At 32.2% G+C, this 14,477-nt stretch overlaps 1 protein-coding gene across 1 annotated transcript; it reads right to left on the bottom strand.

The window, feature by feature from the left end:
• Positions 1–7,049: 7,049 nt before the first annotated feature.
• Positions 7,050–14,038, bottom strand: LOC124927286 (5'-nucleotidase domain-containing protein DDB_G0275467). Its single transcript, XM_047467677.1, has 14 exons — positions 13,892–14,038; positions 13,776–13,809; positions 13,462–13,650; positions 13,212–13,348; positions 12,956–13,105; positions 12,425–12,526; positions 11,170–11,334; positions 10,964–11,074; positions 10,293–10,390; positions 9,701–9,824; positions 9,513–9,602; positions 8,279–8,323; positions 7,657–7,977; positions 7,050–7,489 (listed from the first exon to the last, which is right to left on the bottom strand). The coding sequence occupies exons 1-14, from the start codon at positions 13,934–13,936 to the stop codon at positions 7,460–7,462; spliced, it is 1,641 nt and encodes a 546-aa protein (XP_047323633.1). The 5' UTR covers positions 13,937–14,038; the 3' UTR covers positions 7,050–7,459.
• Between the last annotated feature and the right edge of the window lie 439 nt (positions 14,039–14,477).

Raw genomic sequence — 14,477 nt, 5'->3', positions numbered from 1 at the left:
GTCATTTCTAATTTAGCCCCTTCATAAAATTAGAAATGTCATTTAAGTATCCTCACTTTATATTAATGACAAATACACCCATAATCCATAAACTTAATTTCACATTAGATCACATTATTTTGGCTTATATAAAATATGACATTTGCACAATTATTTATTATACTAGTGACCTTATAAATTTCAACAATCTCTCACTGAGTCACGTATGTAAAAAAATAAATGTATAAACCATAATGCGCTTGAAATTTTATGTCATCTCAATCATATATTGTTTAAACAATTTTATCAATTAAACATATCAATATAGGACCAAAGAGCTCGTCGTTGTATTTAAGCACAACTAGACCCAACAATGATCACATAAATCAATACAATTAATTGATAAATCATATCATGAATGTGATGAATGAAAATTTCATGCAAGGTGATCTTTTCATGTCAATTTTCAACTGATCATACTTGACTTTAGTGAGATCATACTTTAGACATAATTATACAAAGTGTAATGAACTGAATAATACTTAATTTTTGATCAGAATAAAAAAAAAACCTCATAAATATCTATAAAATAATTAAACTGAAAGACAACCAAACTACAAACTCCCACTGAAGTTAAAGATTATTGATCTCTACGACACTCATACGAGCAATATTCTTATGAAAGACATTGGACGATAAATCCATTATCAAGAGGTTCATAGCCATAGAGTTTGTACATAAATATTTTATAGAAATTCATTCATTTCGTATCATTTCTTTCATAATAATAAATTTGATATCAATATCACTTAATTTGATGCCTAGTAACATGTCATAAATTCCGCTGCAATAGTGGATGACGCCATAAGTGTTTGTTTGACACTACTTCAAGAAAACGACAAAACCAGCTAGCGAAAAATATAATCCGAAGTGGATTTTATACTGTTTTGACATCCCGTAAGATCAGAGTCAGAATACTCAATGATCTCAAGACTTTCCGACTTTCTATATGTGAGCATTTAATTCATAGTTCTTTTCAAATATCTCATAAATATTAGTTATTTAATGTCAAACAAAATTTGTGATAAACAAAATGTCACCCATATATAAAACCATAAATAGACGTTTATTCCCATTGAACTTGTGATACACAAATAATCAATTAAATTCACCTCAGAACCAAAAGAGAGAATTGTTATTTTGTGAAATTTATGATATCACCAACGAGATGCTTCTGTAAGTCTTTAATTTGCAAATAATATTAATTTGGTCTCTCAACACAATTTTTTCCTTGTATCAAATTACTTTTTTTCAATGTCTCTATTGAAAAAACCCTTAACATATATTTTGGTGAAGCTCCATATCAAAATATGCAACGAGTATTATAAATTATCCTTAAAGAGTAATTCAATTAAATTGGATTGTCATAAAGACACTTGATTTTGAGATTGTTAAGTTTATACTTAATGAATTTGATCAATATTGTCTTGTTACTCTTGAGTTTTGAACATTATCATCAATATCAATAAAATTCTTATCAATGTCAAAAACACTTGAGATATAAATCAAATCTTCCACAATAAGAATTATTGATCTAAATCATTTTTAAAGACAAAATCATTTCTCCCCTCAAACTCAATATCCTCACAATAATATTGCAGTCTCGTCTAAAAAAAACACTATTTTTAACTTGACATTATAAAAATTACAGCCCTTAATCTTTTCGAATATTCAATAAAGTAGATGCTCATATCTATAAACTTAAGTAACAACTAAATTCAAATAATGATTTATCCCATCTCAAAATAGTTAAATACAAAATTGCTAATATTAATAGTATTTTAGTGTAATGATGAAACATTAATAATAAGATATGTCAAATAATCAATCTATCTTTTGATAGATTAATTATTCACATAAATAAGACTTTATAATTATTACATGTTTATCATCACAAGTATTTATGCAATTTCGTCAATTAATTATCAGTCTTTCTTTGGGTCAAATAATATAATCACATGAATTACACAATACTACCATTCAAAATTTTCTTGAATTAATTTCAACAAACATTGTCACTTTGGTGGTGATTATTTGTATCAATCAATACAATCCAAAAATGAACAATATAAATATTATAATATTGTACAATCCAAATCAATAATATATAATTTTCCAAAAAATATATAATTTATTTTATTATAAAAAATAAAAGTATACCTAGACAAATTTTATTTCTTAAATTCGAAATTTTTAATATCAATATTATTATGACAGAAATCAATTATTCATTAATTTATTAATAATCATTAACTTTAACTTTTTAATCCTAAAATAAAGAATATAATTAAATTTTTATTATATTACTTAACAATAAAATTATTCTTTAATTCTCTCTTTAAATTTATAATATATTATAAGAACTATCCTTAAATCTATAAAACTTTAATAATAATTGTAGAATTCCTTTTTAACAATACTTAAAGAGAATAATTAATTGATTTTCAAAATATAATATGGAAAAAGATCTTCAATTTCCTCAATATAAACAAATATTGTAATCAATCTTTTCGTGAAATTTCATATATTCATATCATATCTACTCTCATAATCAGGAAATATCCATAAATCTAAAAAAATATGGTAAATCTTTATATTTTGTACTAATTATTATCAAAAATTAATATATATTTCTAATATTATGGTTTGAAACTATCAAAATCAATATATATATAATCCAAAAACATCATTTGAGATTGAGAATCTAAATATCCTTAAATTGCGGGATCTTATGATGAGATAATTCAAATATCTCTTCGTATCAATTTTCATGATAATATCATATAATTTTAATTAATATATAACCGTTCATTTTTAACGAGTCTTAACGTTCATCTTAATTTAATGAGACTTAACGAAAGAATCTAAATTTTTATAATTCTTTATATCTTTATACCAAATTTATTTTAAATTATCACAAATTAATATATATATATATATATAAGTAATGAATTAGGGCGGTAAATATATTGACAAGAAAGTGTAGGGAATGATGTGGCATCCCTTGATTGGATTAAAAATCTAATAGGAGAGAGAATTTTTAGATTTTCAATCTAATCAAGGGCATTCCCTACACTTTCCTGTCAATATATTTCTCGCTCTCTATCATTACTCTTTCTCTCTCTCTATATATATATATATATTCTTAATAATATGTTTTTATTATCAATTGTATGTATATAAATTTCATGTATATATATATATAAATTTCATGTATATATATCTGCACCGATATAATTTTCTCACATAATTAAATTAGGATGACTCTTATACCGATTATTAGATATTCTAATTAAATCATAATTTTAATATGTGAGAAATTAAAGTCTAAATGCGGCTTTGATGAATCATGAATCTTATTTTTCTAAGATTTTGCATGGATGGAATGATTCATTAATCTCTTTCCTTATACTAACTTGACTGTGTGGGCTTGCATGTAATGCCTCAGCCTCTTAGTGATCCAAGCTAGAGACCAGCACACCTTTTCTACTGGCGAGTAATTAAGTTCGTAGCCCGTCATGCGCTTGCTTAAGTAGTAGACTGCGACTTCCATCTTTTCCTCGTTTTCTTGGGCTAGTAGACTACCCATTGCGTTTTCCGTGACTGTTAAGTATAGGATTAGCGGCACGCCTGGTCTTGGTGGCATTAGAATGGGAGGATTCTTGAGGTATCCCTTTATCTTCTCGAATGCGTTCTGACAAGCGTCATCCCAAACGAATCTTTCATTTTTCCTTAAAAGTTTAAACAAAGGATCACATGTCATAGTCAACTTGTTTATGAATCGACTTATATACTGGATCTTTCCTAGAAAGCCTCGCACTTCTTTCTCTCTTCGTGGAGGTGGCATTGTCATGATCGCTTCTATCTTGCTCGGATCAACCTCAATTCCTCTTTGCGTGATTAAGAAGCCTAACATCTTTCTTGCTGTCACACCAAATGTGCACTTCTTTGGGTTGAGCCTAAGTTTGAACTTCCTGATGCGTTGTAAGATTTTGTCAAGATTTTGGATGTGCCCTTATCGATCTTTTGATTTGACAATCATATCGTCGACATAGACTTCTACCTCCTTGTGGATCATATCATGAAGAATCATTGTGGCAGCTCGTTGATACGTTGCTCCTGCATTCTTCAGCCCGATAGGCATGACTCGATAACAAAATGTTCTGACTTCTATGATGAACGTTGTCTTCTCCTTGTCTTCAGGAGCCATCAGTACTTGGTTGTAGCCTGAGAATTCGTCCATGAATGATATGAGTTGATGGCCTGCTGCATTATCCACAAGCACGTCGATGTGTGGTAGTGGAAAGTTGTCTTTAGGGCTTGCTTTATTGAGATCCCGATAGTCTACACACACTCGGATCTTTCCATCTTTCTTTGCGACTGGGACTACATTGACGATCCATTCTGGGTAATCTACCACTTCGAGGAATCCTGCGTCGAGCAGTTTCTGAAATTCCTCTTTGATCTTGTACACGATGTTTGCCTTCATTCTTCGGAGCTTTGGGATGATCTTAGCGTCGATCAGATCTTAAATCTTTTGTTTGAGAGGGAAACAACAATTAGTGGAATGCCCTATAGTCTAGTGATATCCGCATCACTCATTTGTGAACTTTTCCATTACTTCTCTCCTAGGTTCCGATGTTAACGTTTGAATCAACTTCTTCTGCAACAAGTTCCTTAAGGCCTTCGACATTGACATCCCCAAGTCGTCAAATTTTCTACGAGGTGGAGTAGTAGTGGCACTCCTTTCTTGTGATGATTGTGGACTTTGTTTAGGAGAAATGAGTTCTCTTGATGAACATTTTGTTCTTGAGTTTGACATGCTTGCATGGCTCTTGTTTTGAATAGTCCTTTCTGCAGCTTTCCAACCGTCCATGAATGCCCTTCTTACCCTTTCTCTTTCTTCTCACAAGCTTTTCAGATTAAGGGGTTCGATTGTCGCATAAGTTTCGACTTCTGCTGTGAGGTCTTCAAGTTGTTGCCCCAATTGTATCAGTATATCACGAAGATCGTCTATCTTTAGATGAACTGACTCATTGAACCTTCTTGGTGGGTTAGTCATTGTAAATTATGGTGAATATGAGTGTGTTGTATTCAAGAGAACAAAGTCAGTTCGAACCCCTTTATCAAGTAAAACAAGCAATGCGTTGCTCGTATGCACATAATCCCTAACACGCGATAGACGCTCAATTTGCCCATTCACATTGTAAAACATGTAGAAAAGGATGAGTAAAATAAGAATGAGTTATTTTATTAAAATCCTAAGTGTCATGGATAAAATCACAAACTCAAGTCATAAAATAAAATAAGAATAGAAAGCAAACACCATCATTCTTTCGTTACAATGTCGCTCATGTATCTTCATAAAGAGATTTACATTTCAAGCATAAAGAATTCTAGTCTAAGTCTTCGAATTTTCAAGTCTTTTCGTCTTTCTTGATCGTCTTTGCGCCTCATGCATCTTTCTTGATCATCTTTGCATCTCACGCGTCTTTCTTGATTAGATCTTGCGCTTAAAATCTGAGTAGTAAAGACACAAAGAAAGAAAACTAGTTACATTATATTCTTCTTTTAGCTTTCTAGGTTTCCTCGATTTTACTCCTTTAAAATTATTAGGCTTAGCTTCAAAATTTCGAAATTGTTCACATGTTTCATGGCATTTTAAAACTTTGAATGGATAAACTGAGCGCCTAGAAATATCTATATGCATACATGTATTTATCATATATAGTAGTCAAGTAAAAGGCTTCGTGACGTGGCTTTGTTGCTCGACAGGACGAGACGAGGCAACGGCTTGATAGAATTGGTTTTTTGGATTTTTGTTCTAAAGTTGGAAATGGCTTAAGAGAGAGTTGTTCCACCGACAAGGATACTATCCCAAAAGGGATCTCTCGATGTAAGGGGAGCTCTCAATTGGACATCCCCCTCACCTCTATTTCAAAATCCCTCATTTTCAATAGTAGGGGATATTTGAAAAGAAGAGAGGGTTAATCCGGATTTTATCCTAGTGTTTTCTCAACTCTCAAATCACACAAAAGCCTTCAAGGCAAGGGTTGAGGGTGTCATTCACATTGACTACCCTTAGCACATAAAATATAGATGTGTGAGCTTCATCCAACGATGTATACCCACACACCTTCACATTGGAGCTCCAAGTCTCATGCAAATAATCAATTAATGTGAACATGGAGTAAGAATTAAAGCGTAAGAAAGTTTAAATACTTGACCAAAATTACTTTCAAGTCAAACGTCGAATGTCCCCAGCAGAATCGCCAGAAAACTGTTTGGATATATTTCTTATATGGAATGGTTTTTCCATTTGATGAGTACGTCAATATATTTCTCTCTCTGATGATGGGAAAGATGAATTGTCCGTACTTCAAATGGAGACCATTACCGAAACATATAACCAACCTTAAATTAGTTATTATAGTTAGGTCATTTCTAATTTAGCCCTTCATAAAATTAAAAATGTCAATTAGGTATCCTCACTTTATATTCATGACAAATACAATTATAAGTCATAAACTTTAATTTCACATTAGATCACATTATTTTGATTTATATTAAATATGACATTTGCACAATTATTTATTATATTAGTGAGCCTATAAATTCCAACAATACAAACAACTACTTTTCTTTGCATTGGAGCAAGTCATATTTTGATTCTTAATTTCATGAACAATATTGTATACAGTGAAGATAAGAAAACGTTTATATTATGTATCTTTGATCTCTGCAGTAGGAGTCATCATTAGTTTTTCCATAAGTTATATTTATTTTTGTTACTAATGGTTAAGAATTAGTCACAATTCAACTTACTACATTTTTGATTAAATTGTTAAACTATTCTATAAAGCCTGACTTCCATTTCTAATAATACTTTTTATTTTATGACTTTCATTTCTAATAATAGTTTTTATTTTATTTATTAATTGGCATAAGCTTTTGATAGTTCCATTTTTCACTTTTAATACCAACAAGCAATATCCATCCATATGCATGAATTGACATTAAAAAGAATATAGTAGTACATGTAATCAAAATGTTTTGAACCTTAGAAAGAAAAAGGAAATCAACATACAGAATAAATGGTAGAATACTAATACTATACAAATATGATTTTCTTTTCGCAATGAATAAATAGCTTTAGTAATCCTCGGAAGAGTCCATTGATCCGAATCCATTACCAACTTCAAAGGTCAAAAATATTCACCATTTTAGAAGATTAAAAGCATGCAACAGTAGTGAAGAAGAATATGACATTAAATAATAATTAGAGAGACTTGGCATACCATTATTCTCAAATTACACTTCTCTGAGTACACAAAGAATGATTTGTAGTCAGTAGTCAGCCTATATTATATATATACTCCCCCAGCCACAAGTTGCTATTCATCATATGTTCAAATACCACCTACCCAGTCTTTAATAAGCTTGAAGGAACCTGATATGATGAATGTCAAAATTCTTAGAAATCGTCGAGGTGATCGCACTTGTGGGTTTCATAATGATGACTTAATAAACATGATTTTAGTGTAACAACTCAAATTACTCTAGTGCCTTCCTAACATTTCATCACAAAATGGACAGAAATTACATAATTTTATGTACCTTTACGTTGTGTGGCATTATCTTTATGTCAAATGGTTCGTGAAGCCATGCCTCCGGAGGATAAAACATGAAATTCTCAGGTTTACTCGTATACACATCAGCATATTGATGAATGTGATAAGCAAATGCAGATTCCTGACCAGTGTCAGTGAGGAATGTCGCTCCAAATGATCTATTGAACATCTTTTTCATTGAGGAACGTATCTTCTTCCTCTCCTCATTTAGATCAAAAAGCAGAGATTTATATGTTTCATTTCTCTGCTCACTAGTAACGGTTGCTTGCAATTTACCCAGAAGTTCTTGAATTATGTGAAATTTAGCCTGCAATGAGTGACCAACACAATAATAAAACTTCCCTAGTCGGATCACAATAGACAATTTCTAAGAGATTAATGCACACTCGGATGAAAGATAGAAGAAAGACAACTTTAAAACACTAAATTATTGCACCAAATGTCAAGATTTTGTTTCATAATTTACTCTTCTAAATGTAAACAAACCAGAAATCACAACCATCGAGGAACTATATATATATTAACATGGCCTTTTTACCTACAAGTATAAGATCACCAGACAACAGCTCCTATTTGCATAGCATTTTATAGAAAAAGTATGTATATACCTGTTCAAATCGGTAACTATCATCATTTTGTACTCTTATCTCATTCTGCATAACCACCAATAAAGCACATAGAAGGATTAGTCCAAACAACCCAGAACTAGTAAAAAAACATGGACGTTTTACCAACGAACATAAAATAGTTTACATACAACTTCCTCATAATGAAAGTGTAACAAAGAGTTAAGATGTTACTGCACAGAATTTTTTGTCAAGAAGAACTTCATGAGATACTTGATGCTGAAGGAATATCAAGAGTTAGATACTTTCTAGAAGACCGGCGTGGCATTCCTATGTGGCAATAAGAAAACGGCAAGATTCCTTGCATATGCAGCTGTTATTGAAGGCTGCAGTTTGCAACAACAGTATAGACTAGATTTATTATTATTCTGTAAATATACTTTATTCTAGAAGCTTATTCTTTATTCATTTGTTTGGCGATTATCTCCACTGTGCGAGAATTTTTACATCGACCCTATGTTCGGTGATTATCTCCAAAGCCACTTTATTCGGTTGAATCAAGATCTTAGGGGCCTCCTCATTTGGGCTGAAATTGTAGTCTCCTATTGTGATAGTTATATAAATTCCAAAATATAAATTTTTCACTCTTCAAATTTCTACAGTATATAAGCCTTGTAAGGCATCTAAGCTCTCTGTCTGCATCCTCTTCTAAGCACTTGTACAGATGCGAATGAGAATTGGGGGTTAGAGATCAAGTTAGTATGTTGAATAGTTCCGAATCACTTTGGACAGATCTTTTGATATCTTAAGCAAGACTCATGTCCCTTCAGCTACCTAGTGGGTTAGGCTAGCTTTTTTTTTCGAATAAGAAAAGCATTTCAACATACAAACTTTTACATTTTCTATACTCTTTATAGGCTTAAAGAGGCATTGGTCCAAGCCATTTGTAACAACTGGATATTCTTTTTTTAACAATTATTTTGGCTGTCTTACCACCTGCCACATTGCATTTTCTAAACCAATATGTCCCATTGATTTCTGTATTATAATGCATCCCTATTATTAGTACTATCAATGTCACAAAGGTTCTCCCAATATACTCTGCAACATAAACAAGCCCAATTCATGGGTTTCCGCTGTGTTACTTAAGAACGATATTTTTATTTATTTTTTCGAGAAAACTTAAGAAAGATATTTGTATCATAAATAATACATATTTGTTAAAGTAGATAATGGAACAAGCTACCACATCAACTGTCAAGACTAAAACACATACCTCTAACTCATGGATGATGGCAGCTGTACGCCAACCAGCCCTGGAAGGTCCGCGTAAATCACTGAAAAGATGATCACCAAAGTATATCACCTAAAACATCAGAGGACAAATGGTTAATATGCCCCGATAAATGGGAAAGAAAGAATAACAAGAAGGTTTATGCCCAAACTATGAAAGTGTTGAGTTACCTCTGGACCAAGCCATTTGGTTATTTGAAGGAAAGACTTCAGGCACCCATGGTAGTATACTTTATCTGGAAGTAGAGCATCCACCTTTGTGAAAGCTAATGTGTCCCTTTCTACATCATAACATCTGCAAGGAAATCAGAAAAGAGAGGGTATCCTAATAAACTCTTGATACATAAGTGCTTTGTTAATAATAAGGAAAACGTCATAATGATGGGAGTAAGTGATGATCAAAACAAATAATAGAATATATCATTTTATATCGGAAACTTGTTATGGAATTTTATGGATTACAGCATAAATATTCCATTAAATACTAACTGAAACATATAGCAAAAAGTAAAGTACCAACTGAAACTCCAGTTTTACCCTCTTAAGTTAGAATTAGCATAAGCCAATTCTAACAACTATGTTTACAATCCTATTTCAGAAGTGGCTTCCTAAGAGAAGGCAACGTCTGAATCAGTTGCAGTGATAATATATAAACACTAAAGAAAAATTAAATTATTGAGTCGGAAATTACCACCCTCTATACTTGAACATGTCTATAATTATAATAAACAACAAATAATCATGTAATGCTGAAGAAGACTACCTAAATGGATGATCAGATGTATAAAAGTCAGGTTTATTAGCTTTAGCAATCACCACGTCAAAAAGATCTCTCCAAGAGTCACTATGATCCTGAGAATCCTGTACAAATGCAAGGACAAAAAAATTTGAATTTCACAGCCTTTTTAATTGTCTAGTTTTATTAAAAATAAAAATAGATTCAAAACTGACAAGTGATAAAGAAGAGTATAAAATACATGAAATAATGGAAACATAATGAAAACAAAAGGTGATATGCAGAATCAGATACTCTGCAGTGGTATGAATTTTAGCTTCTTGAGATTCTATTTTAGCAGCAATATGGTACATGAGAAAAATACTTTGAATGGAAATTTGGTAAATAAGAGTTCAAGTCATGGAAAAACAATTCTGAATATGTTCGGAAATTATTATATGACAAAATGAAAGAACAAGACACAAAAAGGAAAGTATCAATCAGGGCAAAACAAGAGAAATATTTATTTTATAGAAAAAATAGAAAGAAAAAAATTATATAGTAATCTAAAACAACAAATACTTGTATTTAAACAACTGAATCATTATTTTTAGCGCAAATGACAGAAGAATTTCACCAAACCTAGAATTTGACATTGCCAGGAGTCAAAAGTTCAAAATACTAAAACAAATAGATATAAAGTGTATAGTGAGAGTGACCTCCAATAAGAATTGCATCCCTCCATCCACGAAATAGAAAGGTGAATTCGTTAGCAAGAAAAGTTTCTTTCCTTTCCCCTTTAGCATCTTAAGGAAGCGAAGTAACTCTGTCTGCAAGTTTAGTACAAAAAAAATAACATGCTTATTCCTTGCTAGTCAAATTATGAACACATATCTTTGTAGGAGCAAAAGCCACCAGCACACACATTTTTAACTAGATATTTGTGTGGATCGGACAAAATTCCCTGATGAGCCAAGCCACTTCTATGGACATGCTGAATTGCACGATTTATATCTTGATAAACATAGGAAGCATCAAACTCTAGCTTTGCATCAACGAAATGTTGCACAATATCAGCAATAAGGCAGGCCTGTAAATGAAATGAAAATTATGAAAATACAGAATTGAGCCAAGAGGAAAAAATAAAATAGCAATAAAAGTTTATATGAAGTACTGGGGTTGAAGGAAGTGAGATTCATGGATGGCACCCACAAATTAGATTGTATAACAAATTGAATATGTTATGCCACCCTATTTAAGAGATATATCATAGATCAAACATCATAGTGAGTACCAATAACAAATTCCCAACAAAAGTACCAATTTAAGAGACATCCCCTGTTTGACATCCTTCACAGTTACAAACATCTCTATTTGGAACCACCTCTAATTTTCAATTTTTTATTTTCAATTAAAGCTTAGACATGGCAAACTTATATCAACACCTAATTCTCAATTTAAGTAACTAAATAGATCAACACCCAAATAAAGTATGTGGTTCTAAATGAGATGGAGAATTGATAACAAGCAACCAAGTTCAATTACAGTGAATACAAAGAACTGCAAAGTTGAACCACCAATCTCGGAAGATAAATAGACTGGGTATCTAAGTCCTTGTGCTGTTAAGCACACCCTTCCCTTCTGTGTCTAATTATCTAATAGATGGTGATCATTATCTTTACATTAAACATATCCTAAATCCAATTTCAGAAACGATAGATGCATCTACTATCAAAAAACGTGTCACATAAAAAGTTGCACTATATGTTCTACCCTAAACAGGCTTCAGTCAAGTCAAAAGCTAATCAGCTCATCCCCGGGATTAATTTTGAAATTCTGGTTAAAGTGCAACCAAATGCATCAAAAGACGATCACCAGATTAACATGTTTCAAAAGCTAATATGAGTAGCAATGGATACCATACTCCATACACACACTGTCATTTTGGGCCTATTCATGATTTCAAAAGCAATGTAGAGTAGTCATGGATATCACAACTGCTCTTGGTATCTCCAACAGTAACTTGTAAGCTAAAATTTACCAGCTAGAGCAAGATGAAGCTGCTAAAATTGAATGTCGACTCAAGTTTGAGAATAAATAAAACAAACTAGAAATATGCAATACACTTGCTACAAGCAGTTGTCTGTGGATGAAGATTATTAGATTGCAAGAAGTCAAACCTCACTAAAACAAAAGAAATCCATCAAGGAAACAAGTCTGTGTGCATAATCACGTCCAACACGTCTTGTTCCATAAGTTTCTCGTATTTCCTTGTTGGTGAGCTGAAGATAGATACCATGACAAAAGGAGATGTCCTTAGTTAGGATTGAATATGCGACAAATATTTAAATCGGCAAGTTATATGGATGTAATAATGAACAATCATTTCATTTAGAAATATAATTGTAAGCAAAGAGATGGCAACAATTATGAAGTCCATTAGTTAGCTATTTTCAGTAAAATTAGAGACTGTTAAGTGTTAACCAACCAAAAGAATCCTAGCAAGAGTATGATGCTTGCAGGTACAGTGCATTCTTGAACCTCTTGCTTGATATAGGATGTAAGAACCTATTTTCTACTCTCTTTTCACTTTCAACTAATGGCAGTATGCACATATCAGTATTGAGAACACAACAAGAAGTTGGGTAGTACTCAAACAAGATCTCTCCACTGAAAATGGACCTCGGGAAGAATTTAACTATTACAATTACCTTTCGCCGGCCAAAGTAACACCCATCAGGTTCTACTGACCCAAAGAAATCCAACTTCAAAAGATATCCGGTCAATTGGTCATAAGACAATCCTCTGATGGGAAATGTGTAATCGTATTTGAACTCCAAGCAAGTTTCCGGATACTTAAGCTGAAGGTACATAATCACCATAAAAATAATCAAGTCATTCACCTATCAGGAGCATGGTAAGCCTGTGCAATGATAACACAGTTTGCAAATATTTTCAAATTCTGACCTCATTAACCAAATGCTCTTTTGCAAGATCATAGATCAAATTCTGCAAGTTAGCAGAGTAATGCGCCAAAGTATAGTCGTAATCAAACCCGTAAACTTGAATTTCCTCCAGCCTTAGATTCTTATTGACGTATATACCTGATTCCAGCACAATGAATACCAAGATTCTGACAATTAAGATCCATTTATATACCTAACAATCAGAGGAAAGGGTCATAATAGTTCAAGAAAAAGAAAGAACCAATAAATACCATGGGGATTCAACTTGGGCATATCCTTCAATCCTTCAGGAATCTTGAAAAATCTCTGTTTAGCATCATTGAATTCCCGTCTGATCTCCGATATCTCGTCTCCTGGTAACTGGTCATCCTCGAATTTCAAAGCTCTCGTCTCTTCAGACGCTACTCTAGCACTGTATCTTCGGAATTCATTACAAGTACCTACATTCCAGAACAAGTACAAAAAAAAGTCAAATCAAAGCCAACCGTAATTTGTGAAAATAAAAGTACAGTGGAACTAAAAGAGAGAGAAATATCGTGAGAAGAAGTGAAAACGATCAAGAAACCTCCAAGAACACCGCCATAAGCATAGTTAGCACCCTGCAGCAAGAAATCAGAAAATGAGTTAAATGAAGTCGGGTCATGTGCAGATAGAATGAAAAGGAAAATGGAAAGGACGAACGAGAAAAGAAGGCCGGAGAGGAAGAAGTCTGCGAAGGAAAGCCATGGAAGTATCCGATTTGTGGACAGTTCGCAGATTATCACGCCGGAGACTCTCCTGCAACCGCACCAATAAAAATACAGCCGCCACCTATTTCAGCTGTCTTTTAAAGTTACTTTTAAATACTAATAACTTGTCATTTTAACCAATAACACACAATTTTAATCAAACAAAATAATTTAAAGAATCTCTAACGAATCTATATATATATATAATAATTTAAACAATCTCTAAGGAATATATATATAATAATAATGTTTAATTTTAAAGTGTCTGTATTTCAGAGTTGAAAACTCTGATTAATTTGTATGCTACGAACATTTAATTTAACAAAAAAAAAAAAAAAAAAACAAGTATAAGTCATGAACCACATATTGAGAGATCATGAACCAATTGATTTGTGCTACCCTTCTAAAAGGATTAATCAATGATTTCATTCTCTCTCTACATCCTTGAAATACATGAAAGTTGGCCAAAATAACAATGGTTTCATATAAAAGAAAAAGTGGAGAAATTATAAAAGAAATAATAGGGGGAGATTGTACTA

This window comes from Impatiens glandulifera, chromosome 2 (genome assembly GCF_907164915.1).
Source record: "Impatiens glandulifera chromosome 2, dImpGla2.1, whole genome shotgun sequence".
Classification (NCBI taxonomy): Eukaryota; Viridiplantae; Streptophyta; class Magnoliopsida; order Ericales; family Balsaminaceae; genus Impatiens; species Impatiens glandulifera.
This window is presented reverse-complemented; position numbering and strand designations above follow the sequence as displayed.

What these genes read in the sequence shown, in the direction of transcription:
- LOC124927286 (XM_047467677.1), bottom strand. Translation starts at nt 13,936, where the DNA reads ATGGCTTTCCTTCGCAGACTTCTTCCTCTCCGGCCTTCTTTTCTC. An exon ending in AAGAGCATTTGGTTAATGAG is followed by an intron (nt 13,106 to 13,211) that starts GTCAGAATTTGA and finishes ATGTACCTTCAG; the next exon opens with CTTAAGTATCCGGAAACTTG. An exon ending in GTTACTTTGGCCGGCGAAAG is followed by an intron (nt 12,527 to 12,955) that starts GTAATTGTAATA and finishes ATCTATCTTCAG; the next exon opens with CTCACCAACAAGGAAATACG.